Raw genomic sequence first — 15,506 nt, forward strand, 5'->3', positions numbered from 1 at the left:
GCGGTAGCCGCGTTCTGATAATTCATCCGAACATTACCTCTGATGGTGACTTCCCCGTGGTGCTGTGTGGGGTGTTCCTATAATCTCGCATGAGTTGGTACAGCATTTTCTCGACGGGTTCTCCTGTGAGGCGTGCGATCTGTGTCGTGCGCTTGATGTTGCTCATGAATCTTTCCACGGTACCATTTGCTTGAGGCCACAACGGTGTTACCTTACGGTGACGGAAACCCATGTATTCTGCGAATCTTTGGAAATCTTGTCCCGTGAAGGGTGGTCCGTTGTCAGACTTTACTACCTTTGGTATGCCATAGATTGCGAACATCCGATCCAGTGCCGGGATGGTGTGATGTGCAGAGGTGGATGGGACAATCTGTAGGTCCGGATATCTAGAGTATTCGTCTACAGCTACCAAGATGTATTCACCCCCTTCCATGGGCCCAAAATGGTCGATGGCTATCTCTTCCCATGTTCCTTCTGGTAGTGCAGTCATTCTTAGTGGTTCAGGGACCGTGTGCGGCTTCACAATGGCACAGGTGGGACAGTTCTGCAATAGCTCTTCCACTGATGCGTCTAGTTGGGGAAACCAAAGTTTTTGCCTTAACATCCTCTTGGTGGATACAATTCCCCTGTGTCCTTCATGAGCTAGCTCTAGCACCTTCTGTCGTAGGCTTTGCGGTATTACTAATTTTGTCCCTTTTAGTAGTAGTCCTTCCTCTGATTTTGCAAGTTCTTCCCTTACGGCTAAAAGGCCTTTGATGTCTTGTTTGGTATCCTCGTTCATTGTTTCACGGATCTGCCTTGCGTGTTTCCACCGCCCTGTTTCTAGGCACCTCAGGATGGTTTGTATTCCTTTGTCTGTGTTGGACTCTCTTGTTATCTGTTCCATGTCAAGTCCTTGTGGTGTGCTGCTGTGAATAACATATCTGATATATTGATCAGCGATGGACTGTTCTGGTCCGCTCTTTTCCTTTGGGTGCCGGGAGAGGAAATCCGCGGGATTTTGTTCCTTCCCTGGCCGGTGTATGATGGTAAATCGATAGTCCTGCAGCCTAAGTGCCCATCTGGCTATTCTTGGTGGCATTTTAGCTTGTGGGTTGCCATAGATGAAAGTGAGTGCCTGGTGATCCGTCACGACTATGAAAGGCTTTCCATACAAGAAGAGATGAAAGTGCTTGCAGGCCCAGACAACCGCCAGTCCTTCCTTTTCTGCTTGAGAATAGGCTTGTTCAGTTTTTGAGAGGCTTCGACTGGCGTACGATACTATGTGTTTCCCGCCCCCTTCTTTGTCGTCTAGCTGCGTGAGAATGGCGCCTACGACGAGTTCTGTTGTCTTTTTGGGGTCAAAGTACGCCAGGTTTCGGGCGTCGGATATGCGGTATTTGATGATCTGGAATGCTTCTTGGCATTTGGGTGACCACACAAATTCGGTGTTGAGTTTGGTGAGAGCTCTCAGGGGTTCACTGATGGACGCAAAGTCTCGTATGTACCTCGTGCAATAGCTTGCGAGACCCAAGAATGATCTGAGGTCTGATGTTGTTGTGGGTGGTTCAGCTTCACGGAGTGTGCTAACCTTTTCAGGGTCAGGCGTCATGCCCTTCTCTGAAAATATGTGTCCAAAGAATCTGAGTGTCTTCTTGCGAAATTCACACTTTTCTTTGTTGAGTGTTAGCTGGGCTTCTTCCAAGGCCATGCAGACTCTCATTAGAGTGTCATCATGTTGTTCCTGAGTCTGGCCGAACACCAGAATGTCGTTGCTGTAATTCAAGCAGTTGGGCATATGCCTGATGACATTGTGAATTTCTGCTTGAAAGATTTCGGCCGCTGAGGATACTCCAAAACTAAGTCACTTGTAGCGGAATAACCCTAGATGGGTGGCAAACGTTGTTAATTATCGAGAGTTCTTGCTGAGCTCCAGCTGATGGTAGCCTTTGTTTAAGTCTAGCTTCGAGAATATTGTCGCTCCATTTAAGAGGTGCACCATGTTCGTTATTCGGGGGGCTTGATGTCGTTCTCTTAGGATGGCTTCTTTTGGTCTTCTCATGTCTACACATATCCTGATGTCCGGAGAGTCTCTCTTGGGTACCGGCACTGTAGGGGAGACCCATGGTGTGGGGCCTTCCGCGGGCTCAATGATGTCTGCCTCCAGTAGTTTAGTTAGTTCGTTTTCAACTTGCTGTTGAATGTTGATGGGGATACCCCTGTAGTGCTGGGCTACTGGAGTGATGTGGGGATCGATGTGAAGTTCAATTTGTTTTCCCTTCAGTTTTCCGAAACCCTTTAACAGTGCCGGGAATATTTGATCGATGCTTGCCGTTGGATCTAGGTGCTTGTGCACCATGAGGCGGTACAATATGTGAATGAGTCCCATCTCTATGGCTGACCGATAGTTTAAGATGCATCCGCTCTCAGGGGCGGCTTCTAACACATGCATGGGGATGCTTTTCTTGTGTTCCTTGTATTGGCATGATGCCATGAAGAACCCTTTGCATGCTAGGGGTGTTTTTGAGCCATAGGGCTAAATGACGGCTCGTGCAGGCTGTAGGACAGGAGCGTTTGGTATACTTCTTCACTGATTACATTCACAGTTACTCCAGTATCTATTAGGAATTCTGCAGCTGTTTGATTGATTTGCATTCTTAGCATTAGGCTGTGTTCTTTGGCCGTGTTGTTTCCAAGGGCGTATAGATATCCCTTTCTCCGCGGTTCTTCTTGTTGTTTTTCCGGTCTGCGGGATCTCTCTTATGAGGATGCGCTTGACACGCTGTCTGACTGTGACTGTTCTATAAGGCATCTCACATATCTTCTGAGTCGCCTTCTTGCTTTTGACTGGGTGGTTTTGTTCTCCCTCCATTCTCTCCTCTCTTGTCTTCTTTCCGGTTGTTTGTCATGGTGACGGTGCCATCCTTGATCCTGAAAATGGTGTGCCGCCCTGTTGTGGTGGGTGGGTTGGTTCTGTTCTAGTTCCATCGTGGGTTTTCCACTTCTACTGGCTCCTTCATTTTGCTGCAAAATATCAGGCATGCAGACTTGTAGTGGTTGTCGCCACCACATGCGGAGCATGTCTGTCCCATGGCAGGGCACGTTCCCTCATGGGGGTATTCATGGCCACACCTGTAGCAGAAAGGATCAGTGTTGGTTCTCGTACCCTCCAGCTTGTTGATGCTTTCTTGCTTGCCGCGTGTGATCTTTATGTCGTCCAGGCCTTCCACTTGCGCTGCGAGGGCAGCGTCGGATCTCGCTAGACGCAGGCTTTCCTCTAGACTCCTCGGCTGTTGTAGTAGTCGCTTCCGGAAGTCTGCGCTTTCGCACCCCACTATGATTTGCGATCTGAGGGCCTCCTCGTTTGAGTAATTGTTGAAGTCACAGTGCTTCATTTTTGATCTCAGTCTCATGACGAAAGCTTCTATGGATTCTCCTTTGTTCTGCTTGGTGGTGTGGAATACGTGCCGTTCGTAGTCCACGTTCGTGTGAGGTGTGAAGTATTCTGTGAGCGCCGCCTTTAGTTTGGAGTAAGTGTCTATGTTGTCTTCCGGCATTTCTTCAAGAATGTCTCGCACGTTGGAACCTACCGCATGATTTAGAAGGTTTAGCTTTTGTTCGTCCACTAACGGTCCAGCTGCCTTTAGGCATACTTCAAAATCTCTCAGCCATCTTCTCCACCTTGATCCTAGGGTGCTTGTCTCTGTGAGGTCAAAATTTGCTGGTAACTGTGCTAGAAGACTGTCCGTCATTTTCCTGTACCCTTGACTGCTCGGGGACACTGGGGCGGAGGGTGTCTCTTCTTGTGCTGGTGTCACGGGGACTGTCAGTGACACCCTTCGGGCTGGAGTCGCTGTGGCTGTGGGTGACTCTTCTCCTGAACCACTCATGAGCTCAACTTTTTTTTTTTTTTTTTTCTTATTGCTCACGAGTGCGGTGATATGTTGCTGTCACCAGTGGGCGCTGCGTTGGGAAATTCGCAACTAGATTGGCTGCTTATGATGGGCGCGTGTGCTTACCCTTTGCATGCACGTGCGGAGTGAATGGACCGCGTCTCGGCCGTTGACTTGGCCGTCCTTGTAGTCGTTGCCGTCGGCGGGAGGCCAGTGTTCCTCAACCGCCCGGGGTTCTGCTGTATTTGCTTTCTCCAGCCGTTGCCGTTGGCGGGAGGGCAGTGCTCCTCGACTGCCCGGTAGTGTGATGCGGGGAGCAACTGCTCCATCCGCGGTGTTGTGGGATTGCGCCTGCCGGCGCTGTTGCCGTTGGCGGGGAAAACCCTTCTCTTTCTCCCGCCCGGAGTGTTGCTGCACGGGGAGCTGCTGCTCCTGCTCCACCCGTGGGGTGAGCGCTTCGGCGCCTCTTCGCACTCGTGTGCAGCTCTTCCAGGTAGCGGGGAGCCTTCTCGCTCCTACCCGCTGTCTTCGAGGATTCCACAGGATGGTGGGCTCGCGGCTCCGGTGGATCCCGACTGCGCCACGAGCGCTCTGACCTGAGGTGGCGGGCACAGCGGGGCGCGTGTCCGCCTCGTTGCCAAATGTAGTGTCGTTAGGTGGACCTCCTCACGATCCCAGTCGCACTCTCTCTCACTCAATAAAGTGGGGCCGACACAGGAGCTGGGGTGCAACACCTCTTAACTTTATTTCCACTTATCAACTGCCGCTCTGCGCGGTAACTCCTCCCCTTACTGATACGTGGGACGCAGCCCACTTGGTAACTGATAATAGAGAGAGGACTGTTCCTCTCCTCGATAGTATGGTGACGACAGTTTTAGCCTTATTTTTCCCATCCTGCATGGAGAACTACACGTTCCCGCTTGAAAAGTAATGCATACAGTACCTAAAAAATATATCCTCTGGGTTTTACAACTGTACCCTCAAGATTTACAGACAAGTAAACAAACTTCATGATACAGTTGTCTGCTTGTAGTCATCATTTCACAAAGGCTTTATGCAACCCTCTAATTTGTAATCATGTGACATTAGAACTTTTAGTGGACTATAAAAAAAAGTTCCTCTACATTTCCTGTTATGTCAAATGTCATGCAATGTTATTTCGTGTGCTTGAACCATTATGCTAATAACGAATTTGAATCCTAAAACCAACCACTTTTTGTCGCAAAATGTTGCCACGTGCGCGCAAGTCCGAAATATAATACGGTACGACTCCCAATCTGCCTGGTAAGTTTTGCTGAAAAGAGCTGTGGCTACTCGCGTAGCATCAGTTCTCAAGCGCGGCGTTGTCCCTGGCTTCCCGCTTCCGTAAAACGTTCTTGAGGGAGAAGTACGCCGGCTGGGGAACATGTAGCTGACGAACGTTTCATAGAACGTAACTTACAAGTCACGTGACATGGGCACTTTTTGCAAGCGCCGTTCCTCTAATGAGAACTAGTCGCTATCATTGCACCAGCCCAAGTTAGTGATATTACTGACATTTTTAACACAATTTTTGTTATTCGGTAAATCCCCTAGAATACATTTTGTTTGTTGCTGATAGATTTGGCCGGTATTTTATTAGTGAAATTATTATAACTCCCTTCCATTTAGAATGCGTTTTGTAAATGCATCAGTTTTAGCAGACATTATTCACACACCAAAACACGGAAGAAGACTTGACACTCAAAACTCCAAGTGAACCGTTTTTGTTTATTTGAGTATTTCTGTGCTAGGTAACCGCCCTTGTGTATCAGTATGGTCAGTATATAAACATTTCCTCTTGTTTTGTACAAGTATGTAGCAGAAGCTACAAAAAGGTAGTATTATGATTTGGCAATTAATGGTACACATGTACTTGAGGAGTTACAGTTGCCATTTCCGCTCGGGATGATCTACCTGCCTGGCACTATTCTATCCCGTCGGATCAGATTATTATCGCAGTGCAGGAATCGGTTTTTGTGCTGGACTTCCACCATGTTGCAGGCGCGAAGAGTTCAGATTCGAAAAGTCCTCTGTGTGGCAGAGAAAAACGACGCTGCCAAAGGAATTGCTGATATCATGTCCAATGGTCGGATGAGGCGGGTAAGATCCTTATTCTACTCAATTTGAATGAGTATTTTCACCGTTTTATTTTAAATTATAGCAGATCGAGCGACCTAATTTATGTCAACCGCTCAATCACCCGGTACAGTAGCCCATGCATGTAAACATTCGTTCACAATCATTTAAATATGTAATTTAGATGGATTAATTCCAAATATGTTTACAATCTTTTAAATGGCCAGAATGAACCTTATTCTTTATTGTGAGTTTGCTTAGAATATACATATATATATATATATTTTATTATTTTATTGGCATTTAAAATTTTACACACATAACCGTAACCCTAACCCCCACCACAGAGTGATTTAGTCTATCAATGGATAACATCTATGCAATGCCTAAAATTCTCAGATTTCGTGGACAATGTGTAACAATATAGTCATCTTGCAAAAATGTCAATATCATTCCCCATTCTTTCAGGAAAGCCTGTTGCGCTCCCTGAATGGCATAAGTTAGCCATTCTAAAGCTTCAAAGTTCCACATCTTTATAAACCAATCATGCACGTTTGGAGGGTCTTCATCTTTTCAGTGTTGAGCAATACCCACTAGTGCTGCCATCCTCAGTATAATTTGGGCTTTTCGTTTGTGTTTAGGCCATTTCAATTCTGCCTTTGTTGCAATGCCCAGATGAATGTCCTTTGCATGGGGCTGCACCCCCGCTCCCAACATCGATTGGATATGCTTTTTAATCGTTCTCCAAAAGTTGGTCAGTTTTGGCCAATCCCACCATACATGTAGCCAATCCCCCTTTCCCTCCAACATTCATCTGTGCTAATCAATTTCATCTTGTATTACTTCTGTGGAGTGTAGTTCAATTGCATCATTGCCTTGTACCATGATTCCCTTATCTGAAAGGAGCGTGTTCGTTTTGGAATGTCTCTCCATAACGGTAGCCATTCATCAGCAGAGATCGATTTTTCCAAAATCCGCTGCCAGTTCAATACATATTTCAGGCTCCCAACCTGGAGTTCCTCTTGCAAGAAACAATATAGATTGGACATAAGGGCTTTTCCCCCTGGGTTGGATAATAAAAACCTCTCCAATGCTGTTAATGGTCTGGTGGCTGCCTCTTTATTGGGGGGGGGGGCAGAAGGGTGGCTAACAGCCAGTGTCTTACCTGACAATATTGGTGTTTATCTATTTCTGTTAGCCCCAAGTCTTTTTTACATTGATCCAATAACATGAAATCGGATCCCTGAAACATATCTTTACATTTATTACAATTCGTCTGCTTCCATTTAGAAAAAGAGCCTTTTTCCTGACCCGGTTTAAATTGCGGGTTATTAAACATTGGTAAGAAAGGGGAAGGATATGTAGTTATAATGTACAGCCTTGTCCCATATACTTTCCAATAGATTGGTGATCTGACTGGTGTGCATATTAATGGGGCGATCTTGTTTGGGAAGCCAAAGCAATTCCGCAATATGCAGGCCGCAAATAGCTTTATCCATTTTGGCCCATATTTTCTCTGATGTCGAAGAAAACCATTCTCTTAGCACTCGTAAGTGTGCTGACTGATAATATTTTATGAAATTGGGAAGTCCCAGACCCCCTTTGTTTGTGGGACTCATCAGCGTTTTCATTGCTACCTGAGGGCTTTTTTTATTCCATACGAATTTTGAAATCATGCTGTGTAACTCCTGGAAAAACGTTTGAGGAACCGATATGGGAAGAGCCCTGAATAACTATAGTACCTTGGGTAATATAGACATTTTCACCACGTTTATCCGCCCCAACCACAAAATATTCAACGGCCCCCACCGCAACAGTAATTGACATAGTTCTAGAAGAATGGGGGGAAGTTAACTCTATAAAAGCTTGCATTGAGTTAGTTAAGAAGATTCCTAATAATCTGACTTTGTCTTTAGCCCAGGCGAAATCCGTTTTAGCTGTGACCTGAGCTACCTGAAGGGGTGTTGATGATAAATTTAGTATTTCAGATTTAGCATCATTTATTCTGAGACCAGCCACCTTACCAAACTCTTCCAGTTCTCTAGTGACCTCCAACAACGACTCCACCGGTTCAGTGACCGTAACCAGCATATCATCCGCATACTCCATTATTTTGTGATATTCTGTCCCGAATGGTATACCTTGTATTAGATTTGTTTGTCTAATTTTACTTAAAAAGGGTTCTAAATGTATAAGGTACAGAAGCCGGGACAACGAACATCCTTGCTTCGTGCCACGTTGAAGTGTCACTGGAGCAGATAACCAGCTATTTATAGAATCCCTTATCTTGGGATCAATATAGTTAATGTGTAGCATTTTTATAATATTAGGGCCAAATTCCATAGCTACCAAAACTCTAAACAAGAATGACCACTCGACCCTATCAACCGCTTTCTCTGCATCTAGTGCCAGGAAGAGCGCTCGTTGTCGTTGCTTACTTATTCTTTCAATCAGATGGCTAGCCCTCCTGATTTTATCATAGGTTTCTCTATAGTTAATGAAACCAGACTGATCGGGGTGAATCAAGGTCGGTAGAATATGCACCATTCTGTTAGCCAACATTTTCATATAGATTTTTGCATCCAAATTAATCGGGGCAACAGGTCGATATGACCCGCATTCTATGGGATCTTTATTTGGTTTTGGGAAGAGTACCATTTTAGCTTCCTCCATGGAAGGTGTTATGTGGCCTGTTTCCTTGAGAAAGTTATATCATTTTTTCAATTTAGGGGCCAGTATGTATTGGAATGTTTTATAAAACGGGGCCGAGTGCCCATCCGGGCCAGGTGCTTTATTCAGCGGGATGCCGTGAATAACTTGTGTGATTTCTGCCAACGTTATCTCTTCCAATAGTTCCCGTACCTGAGATGAAATCTCTGGGAGCTTAACTGAGCGGAAATATAAGTCTTGTGCCTGAGTGTCTGGATTATCTGATTTGTAAAGAGTGGAATAAAATTCATCAAATTGTGAAAGTATCTGTGACATAGTTTTGACCAACTGCTTTTTGATATCTTTCACTCCCTGAATTGTGCGCGACGCCTGAGTTTGCCTTAACTGTCTAGCCAACATTCAATTAGCTTTATTCGCCTTTATATAATATTTTTATTTTGCATACAATAGACCTTTTCCGCTTTTGACGTTTACAAAAGCTGTTGTTCCCCCCTTACATTCCTATAAGTCTTCTTAACTGATGAACGTGCGTCTGTTCCATTCTTCTCATTATATGTTTCAGTTCCTGCTCCAATTCAGACTCAGTGGCCACCCACTGTTTGTGTCTGTGAGCCCCCTCAGGAATAATTTCCCCTCGAAATCTGGCTTTAAAGGCATCCCATAGTGTGTTCATTGCGATATCTCCTGTTTCATTTAGCTCAGAAAATTCTTCGATCTTGCCTCTTAATTTCTCCCTTACCTTCGAATCCCTAAATACCTCCAAAGGGCATGCCCAGGACCATATCCTCCTTGTCGTTCCCGGAAGAAGAATCTCTATTTCCAGGGGCGAATGATCTGACAAGGCGATTGGGTGAATTTCCATTTTTGTAATCCAGCCCTGGAGCTTAGATGAAGACCAAATATAATCTATCTGTGAAAATGATTTATGGACATGGGAATAATGTGTATAACCTTTCTCCATCCCTTTCATTGTTACCCACACATCAATTACGGCTATCTGCTCTACTTTCCTTTGCAGCCCTGGTGAGGGGGAGAGTGTCCATATATGGTACTCTTACTTCTGTCTTTGAGAGGGTCCCAAGCTAAATTAAAGTCCCCAAAAATGTACCTTTCACCCGCAATATAAGACTCCACCTCAGCTAATGTCTTCCTTTAAAAACGTATCTTGGCCAGTGTTTTGGGCGTAGAGAGATACCAAAGTCACTAATGTCAATTTTAATTCGGCTATGATAAATATATATTTGAATTGTGCCTCCTTCCTTATTGCGAGTAATATACCAGCCGTTTTCTTCTGAGCATTTGCTTGAATAATAGTGGGATAGTGTCTAATATAAAGCTGGGACGTATCCTATTGACGTATATGGGTTTCCTGTAAAACTAATACATCTGGATGATGCTGTGATAGGAACGTATCTAATTCCTTTCGTTTTACCGGGGTATTCAGCCCCCTAAAATTAAGGGATATGCAATTGAAAGTTGTAAAATGTTTATTTTGCCATTCGTATTCGTAATACATTGTCATGATGTCCGACCTTGTTCCCTGAACACATATCAGTAATCAAATGTGTTGTGTCCCCACCCCTAACCTTGAACATTCAACCCCCCAACAAGTAAAATAATTACCACAACTCCCACCCTCTCCTCTGCCCTGCCCTGCCGTGACCCATTGTACCTAGAGTACCCTCCACCATCCCAGCGCAACTTTGAGTCATCTCTTCCTCCAAGGCACCCACTAGGGTATACTAACACCCTCTTCGACTCCACCCTGCTGATTCCAAGTTGGGGTAACTCCACCCGAACCTATAATTCCATTGCTTACCCAGCACAGCGTTCATTCGTTTCCTTTCTCTCTCTGTGTCAGTTTCCTTTTGGAGAGCTAGTCTGCGGGCCGATGAGACGTGGATTCCATCAGGATCAATTTGGGGGTCTGCTTTGTGCGTCACCTTTATACCTGCTTTGACTCCTTGCGTTGCTGTAGCGTTGCTCCTCGGTAGTTGATCCAGAGCGAGGCCCCCTTCATCTTCTTCTTACATTTTTAGCAGATTCATGCCTTCTTCCTGGGAGGTGACCCTGTGTTGTCTCCCCTCTATTACAAACGTTAAACCAAAAGGAAAAGTCCATCTATATCTGATCTTCCTGACTTGTAACTCTTTCACCACTGTTCACATTTCTTGACGTTTCTGAAGTGTAAGCTGGGAAAGATCCTGAAATAGTTGTATGGTTGAGCCGTTATATGTAAAAGGGTCAACTTGTCTGGCTGCCCACAATATTCGTTCTTTTGTGGATGGTCTCTGCATGCTACCAAGACGTCCCTAGGGCACATTCCAGGACCCAATATTTTTGTGCCCACCCTATGGACCCGATCTATGAGTATAGTCACTTCGTCCTCTGAGCCCAGAATTTCTTTGAAGGTAGAAACTATTGCTTCTTTTAAGTCAGAGTCCCCAACTGTTTCTGAAAGGTTTCGAATTTGAATATTTGGCCTGTGGGATCTGTTCTCTAAGTCCTCGCACTGAATCTCTAAGTTATGTGTTGGTCTTGCCAGATGGTCCACCAGCTCCTCCGTTTGTCTATTGTATTGAGTAAGCTCCTGTATCGCCCTTTCGTTTGCGTCCGTGCGGTCCCCAGGTCTGTTTTAGGTCTTTCTTCAGGTCTGTTTTAGGTATTTCTTGAAGTCGGTGATCATTTGCTTAATTTCTGAAGTAAATGCAGTGAATTGTGTTTGAAACGAGGCAATGAAGGAGCTTTGAAAGTCTTCAAAACGTTTTGCCAAATCTTCTTTGGCGCCCGCCATTGTTATATAGGAAGGTTTGTCGGAGAGCTAGAGATACTGGACTGCTGAGTCTCTTAGATGTCCTGGCCCAGATGTCTTGTAGAGGGCTAGCTTGAGATATTTGAAGCGTGGATCGGCTTGATGCAACGACTTTCTTGCACCCGGCATATGGCACCTGCTTCCAATGTGGTGTCCCCTGTTATATTTGGCTCATGACCAAGGTGGTAGCTGTAACAATCGACCCCCTGGGACTGCGTAGAGGTTCTTCTCAATGGCATACTTAGCTGTTTTTGCCTGGAAATCGAGTTCCCAACCCACACTGCCTGACGTTCACTGTCAATGTAATATCAACCAAAATGGATACAGACAAGGGAGCAGGGAACTTGTAAATAGGCTGTCCCTGGGCTTGCGTGGCGCCTGATCTCACAAAAACTTGCTTTATTTGTGCAGACTGAGGTGCAACAAGGAGGACCTTGCTTTGTAATCCTATTGTTTCTAATTGACAGTGTTAGCTGTTACTTGTAGGTTATGTTAGCTCAAGGGTAGCATTCTGATCTCACTTGCCTATTCACTTTTCACACAGTTTTCTGGTCAGCACTCCTATTCTTAGTGGCTCATGGGGCCTCGAGAACAATTCTTATTAAGCCTATCCGTTTAACTTGTCCCCTACAGCTCTTTTTCCCTTTGCTAGAAGATCTGTATTGATGACTAGCACCGCTGCAACTTGTTCAAGCAGCGTAATGTGGCAGCCTCATGAGGCACCCACTTGTCACACATTGTTTATTTCTGGCGCTCAGCAGCGCTTCTGCCCAGCGCGGGACTCCTGAGCCTGCCTGACACGGCCGCCCAGTCTCTGAGGAACGTTTTATTTCACTGCGTTCCACTCAAGGTCAGCTCGCCACTTGGCCTGCCCTGCTCAGGAATGTCTGCCTCCGCTGCTTCCCACAGCCCGCCGCAGCCACTTCAGTGCACCGCGACATGGTGCCTATATGTGCCACCTTCCGTAGTTTCTCCCTTCCGTCCTGCTACCATTTTCCTGATGGCGTATCCCTCCAGGGTCTGCCCATCTCGGCCCGAACCACGGAGCCTCCCCGCATGGGCTGCTGATCCCTCCGGAACCCTTGCTGACCTGTTAATATGTCCAGCTCTCCTCTTGAGTCCGTTCCCAGGTCTGCAGCACGAATAATCTGGCTCACGTGGGCCGCTTCGTGAACTCGGTCCTCGCCTGTGAAGTCGCAGGCATGGTCAGATGGCGCTTTTCTCCTGCCACCACAGATCTCTGCACAGCATTCACATTGTGAAAAGTACACGAAGATCACTGGGCATCTAGGTGCAGCCCGACCCAGTTTGGGAAAGGAATGCCACCGAAAATCATAATTTTTCGCGTGCCTCTCTGCGCATCTCGAGAGGAGCTCCGCCAGCACACATCCTCCGTGCTCGGCGGCCATCTTGGAATTCCCTTGCTTAGAATATTTAAAGGCAGTCAGCTGTTGCCAGCAGACAGCGACATTCCGAGCTCAAAAGAGCTTTACTCTGCCTTGTCTTTTTTTGTTTCCTTTGTTTTGAATTTAAGTGTTTAAAACTTAAGGAGCGGCTACTGTGTCTTAATAGGTGCAAAAGGTGGGTGATTTAATAATTGGATTGATGCATAAAGATGCATTCTCTGTGACACCATGACTAAGAACAGTTGCTTTTTCTTGTACTGTATTGCTTTCTATAGCCAGAGGCAATTATTTTTAGCCTTAATCTGAATGCTGGTAATAGTAGGCTTCCATTCAGGATGTGGAAACTAAAGCATTACCTCCACGCCCTTTCTTCCTCGTCCCAGCACTTATCAATGAGGTGTCCCACCTCCATACAGGAACCCTCTTTCTACTTTTAATTTCCTCAGGCCCCGCCCCCTCCACCTCCTGCCTCCGAGCATAATAGCCCGCCTTCACCAAGACCCAACAGTTCGTTTTTTTCTGAATGTGGGCATGGACTCTGTTTTCTTCTGTTACCCCCTCTCCCCCACCCTCGGCACAGCCAGGGAGGGTGGATTTGTTGTTTTCCTACTGCATGAGGGTCCCTTTTGGGGCATGGACCTGCTCGGTTTGGTGGAGGTTCTCCGGGGGGGTGAGTGTGCCAGGTAATCCTGTCGTGGTGCTCGGTCTGTGGGGCTTCGTGGAGCGGGTCGCCCTCTAGGTAAGCGGGAGCAGGGAGCGTGCTCTGTGAGATTGTGTGCACCTGGCCTCCCGGCTGGGGTTGTGGTTGCCTAGCGACCTGGGTTTTTTCCTGCTGCAGTGTTATAATTGTGTGCAGGGCCTCAGGTTGATTGTTTGCTTCCTCCTCTGTGGCTGCTCCTCTCTGCTTGCTGGCCTCAGTTCGTGCTGGCGCCATGGGGAAGCGCTTCTCCAAATCTCGCCATGTGGAGCCCGCTCTCCTTCATCTTCCTATTCCTCTTGTTCCTATTCCCCTCCCCCTCCTAAGAGGCAGAGGGGGTGTAGGGTGCCTGAGGACCGGCTGATGCGTGTTTTTTCGGCGAGGCAGGAGGAGGGCATTCAGCCTCATCGTGGCAGGGGGTGTCCCCTTCCTCTTCCTCTTTGTCATGCCTGGACGACTCTTCCTACAGCCTGGGTGATTCCCCGAGGTCTGCTGAATTCAAGGGCAAGTACCTGGACAAAGAAGCCATGGTGGATGTTCTTCTTCAGGTGTCCCATCATATGGGGTTACCAGACTCTGAGCCCCTGTCTGCTCTGGCTGGATGGGTTCGGCCCCCTCTGCCCGAGTTTAAATGTACTCTCAAGAAGGGTCTCCTGCTTCTCTCTGAAATGAAGACTGAGATTTTGAGGGAGTGGGATCCTGACAAGTCAGAAGTCCCCAGGTTCCTTGCCAAGCTGTATCCCTTGCAGGGGGAGGAGGTGGCCCTGCCGCAGATGGTTCTGGTGGATGACATCATCCCCAGTCTGGTGGGGAGGCCGTCCTTGGCCTCGGACGATTCTCTTCGGGACCCCACGGATCGTAAAGTGGATGCCTCCTTGAGGAAGGCTTATGGTGGGGCTCATCTGGCTTTACAGGCTATCACTTATGCCTCATACATGGCAGAAGATGCCCTTGGGAGTCTGAAGTCTGCTCTGAAGGCGACAGGGGAGGGCTCGGATCCTGTTCCCCTTCTGCAGGCCATCAAGTCTCGGGTGGAGTTTTTGTCGGACTTGGCGTATGATGGTTTGAAGGCGTCCGCCATGTCCCTGGGTTCCATCGTGGGGGGGCCTCAACACGTTCTTACCAGGGATTGGAAAATGGATGCCCGACAGAAGTCTACTGCCATGAAAATTCCCTTTGAAGGACGGATGCTGTTTGGGAATTCCCTGAAGGGTAAGGTCCATAAGGTCTTCAAGGCGGACAAACATGCTGGCCAGCTGCGTAGGAAGTTTGTCCCTGCTTGCAGGGGTTCTGTGGGCCTGTCGGGGGCCGCCTGACATTCTTTTGGAAGAAATGGTCCTGGCTCTCGGGGGGGATGCCCGGGTCAATCGTCTGGTGAGATGGGGTACAAGTTGGAATTGGTCTCCCCTCCTGTTCGTCTGGTCTGGTACGGACGCCTCTGCCCAGGTGCCCTGTCAAGCGGTTGACGATGCAGCCTGCACTCCGGGAACTTTGCTCCAAGAGGGTCCTTTGGCGGGTGCTTCGATCAGAGAGAGGTCTGGTGGTTTACTCCATTGTCCTCCTGGTGCCCAAACCTTCGGGGTCCTTCCGTCTGATTATAGACCTCAAGGCCTTGAACCAGCACATTGTGACTTAGAGGTTCAAAATCGAGTGTCTTCAGTGGGTCATTCTTCTGGTGAAGGACTCGGATTTCCTGGTTTCCATGGATCTTCAGGACGCCTACCTGCACGTTCCTATTTGGTCTGCCCATCAAAAGTTTCTCCGGTTTACGCTGGGCAAGGATCATTTCCAGTTCTGGACCTTACCCTTCGGTCTGAAGTCGGCTCCCCGGGTCTTCACCAAGGTTCTGGGGACAGTCATCGCCGCTCTGCACCTCTGGGGGATTCAGGTATTCCCGTACCTCGACAACTGGCTCCTGAAAGCTCAGTCGAGTGTTCTTCTGCTGGGACACT

At 47.3% G+C, this 15,506-nt stretch overlaps 1 protein-coding gene across 2 annotated transcripts in view; it reads left to right on the forward strand.

Annotated features, from left to right (window-relative positions):
- TOP3A (DNA topoisomerase III alpha) overlaps window positions 1-15,506 on the forward strand; it is a 1,279,921-nt gene that overhangs the window by 1,323 nt on the left and 1,263,092 nt on the right. The window contains exon 1 of one of the 2 annotated variants that reach the window (XM_069645691.1): window positions 5,330-5,993. The exons of the other annotated variant lie outside the window; for it this stretch is intronic. Within the exon in view, the coding sequence (XP_069501792.1) occupies window positions 5,799-5,993 (195 nt within the window). The 5' untranslated portion in view covers window positions 5,330-5,798. Of the gene's footprint in view, window positions 1-5,329; window positions 5,994-15,506 lie in introns of those variants that run through there. 2 annotated transcript variants of the gene reach the window in all.

This window comes from Ambystoma mexicanum, chromosome 2p (assembly GCF_040938575.1).
Source record: "Ambystoma mexicanum isolate Mex_15411 chromosome 2p, UKY_AmexF1_1, whole genome shotgun sequence".
NCBI lineage: Eukaryota > Metazoa > Chordata > Amphibia > Caudata > Ambystomatidae > Ambystoma > Ambystoma mexicanum.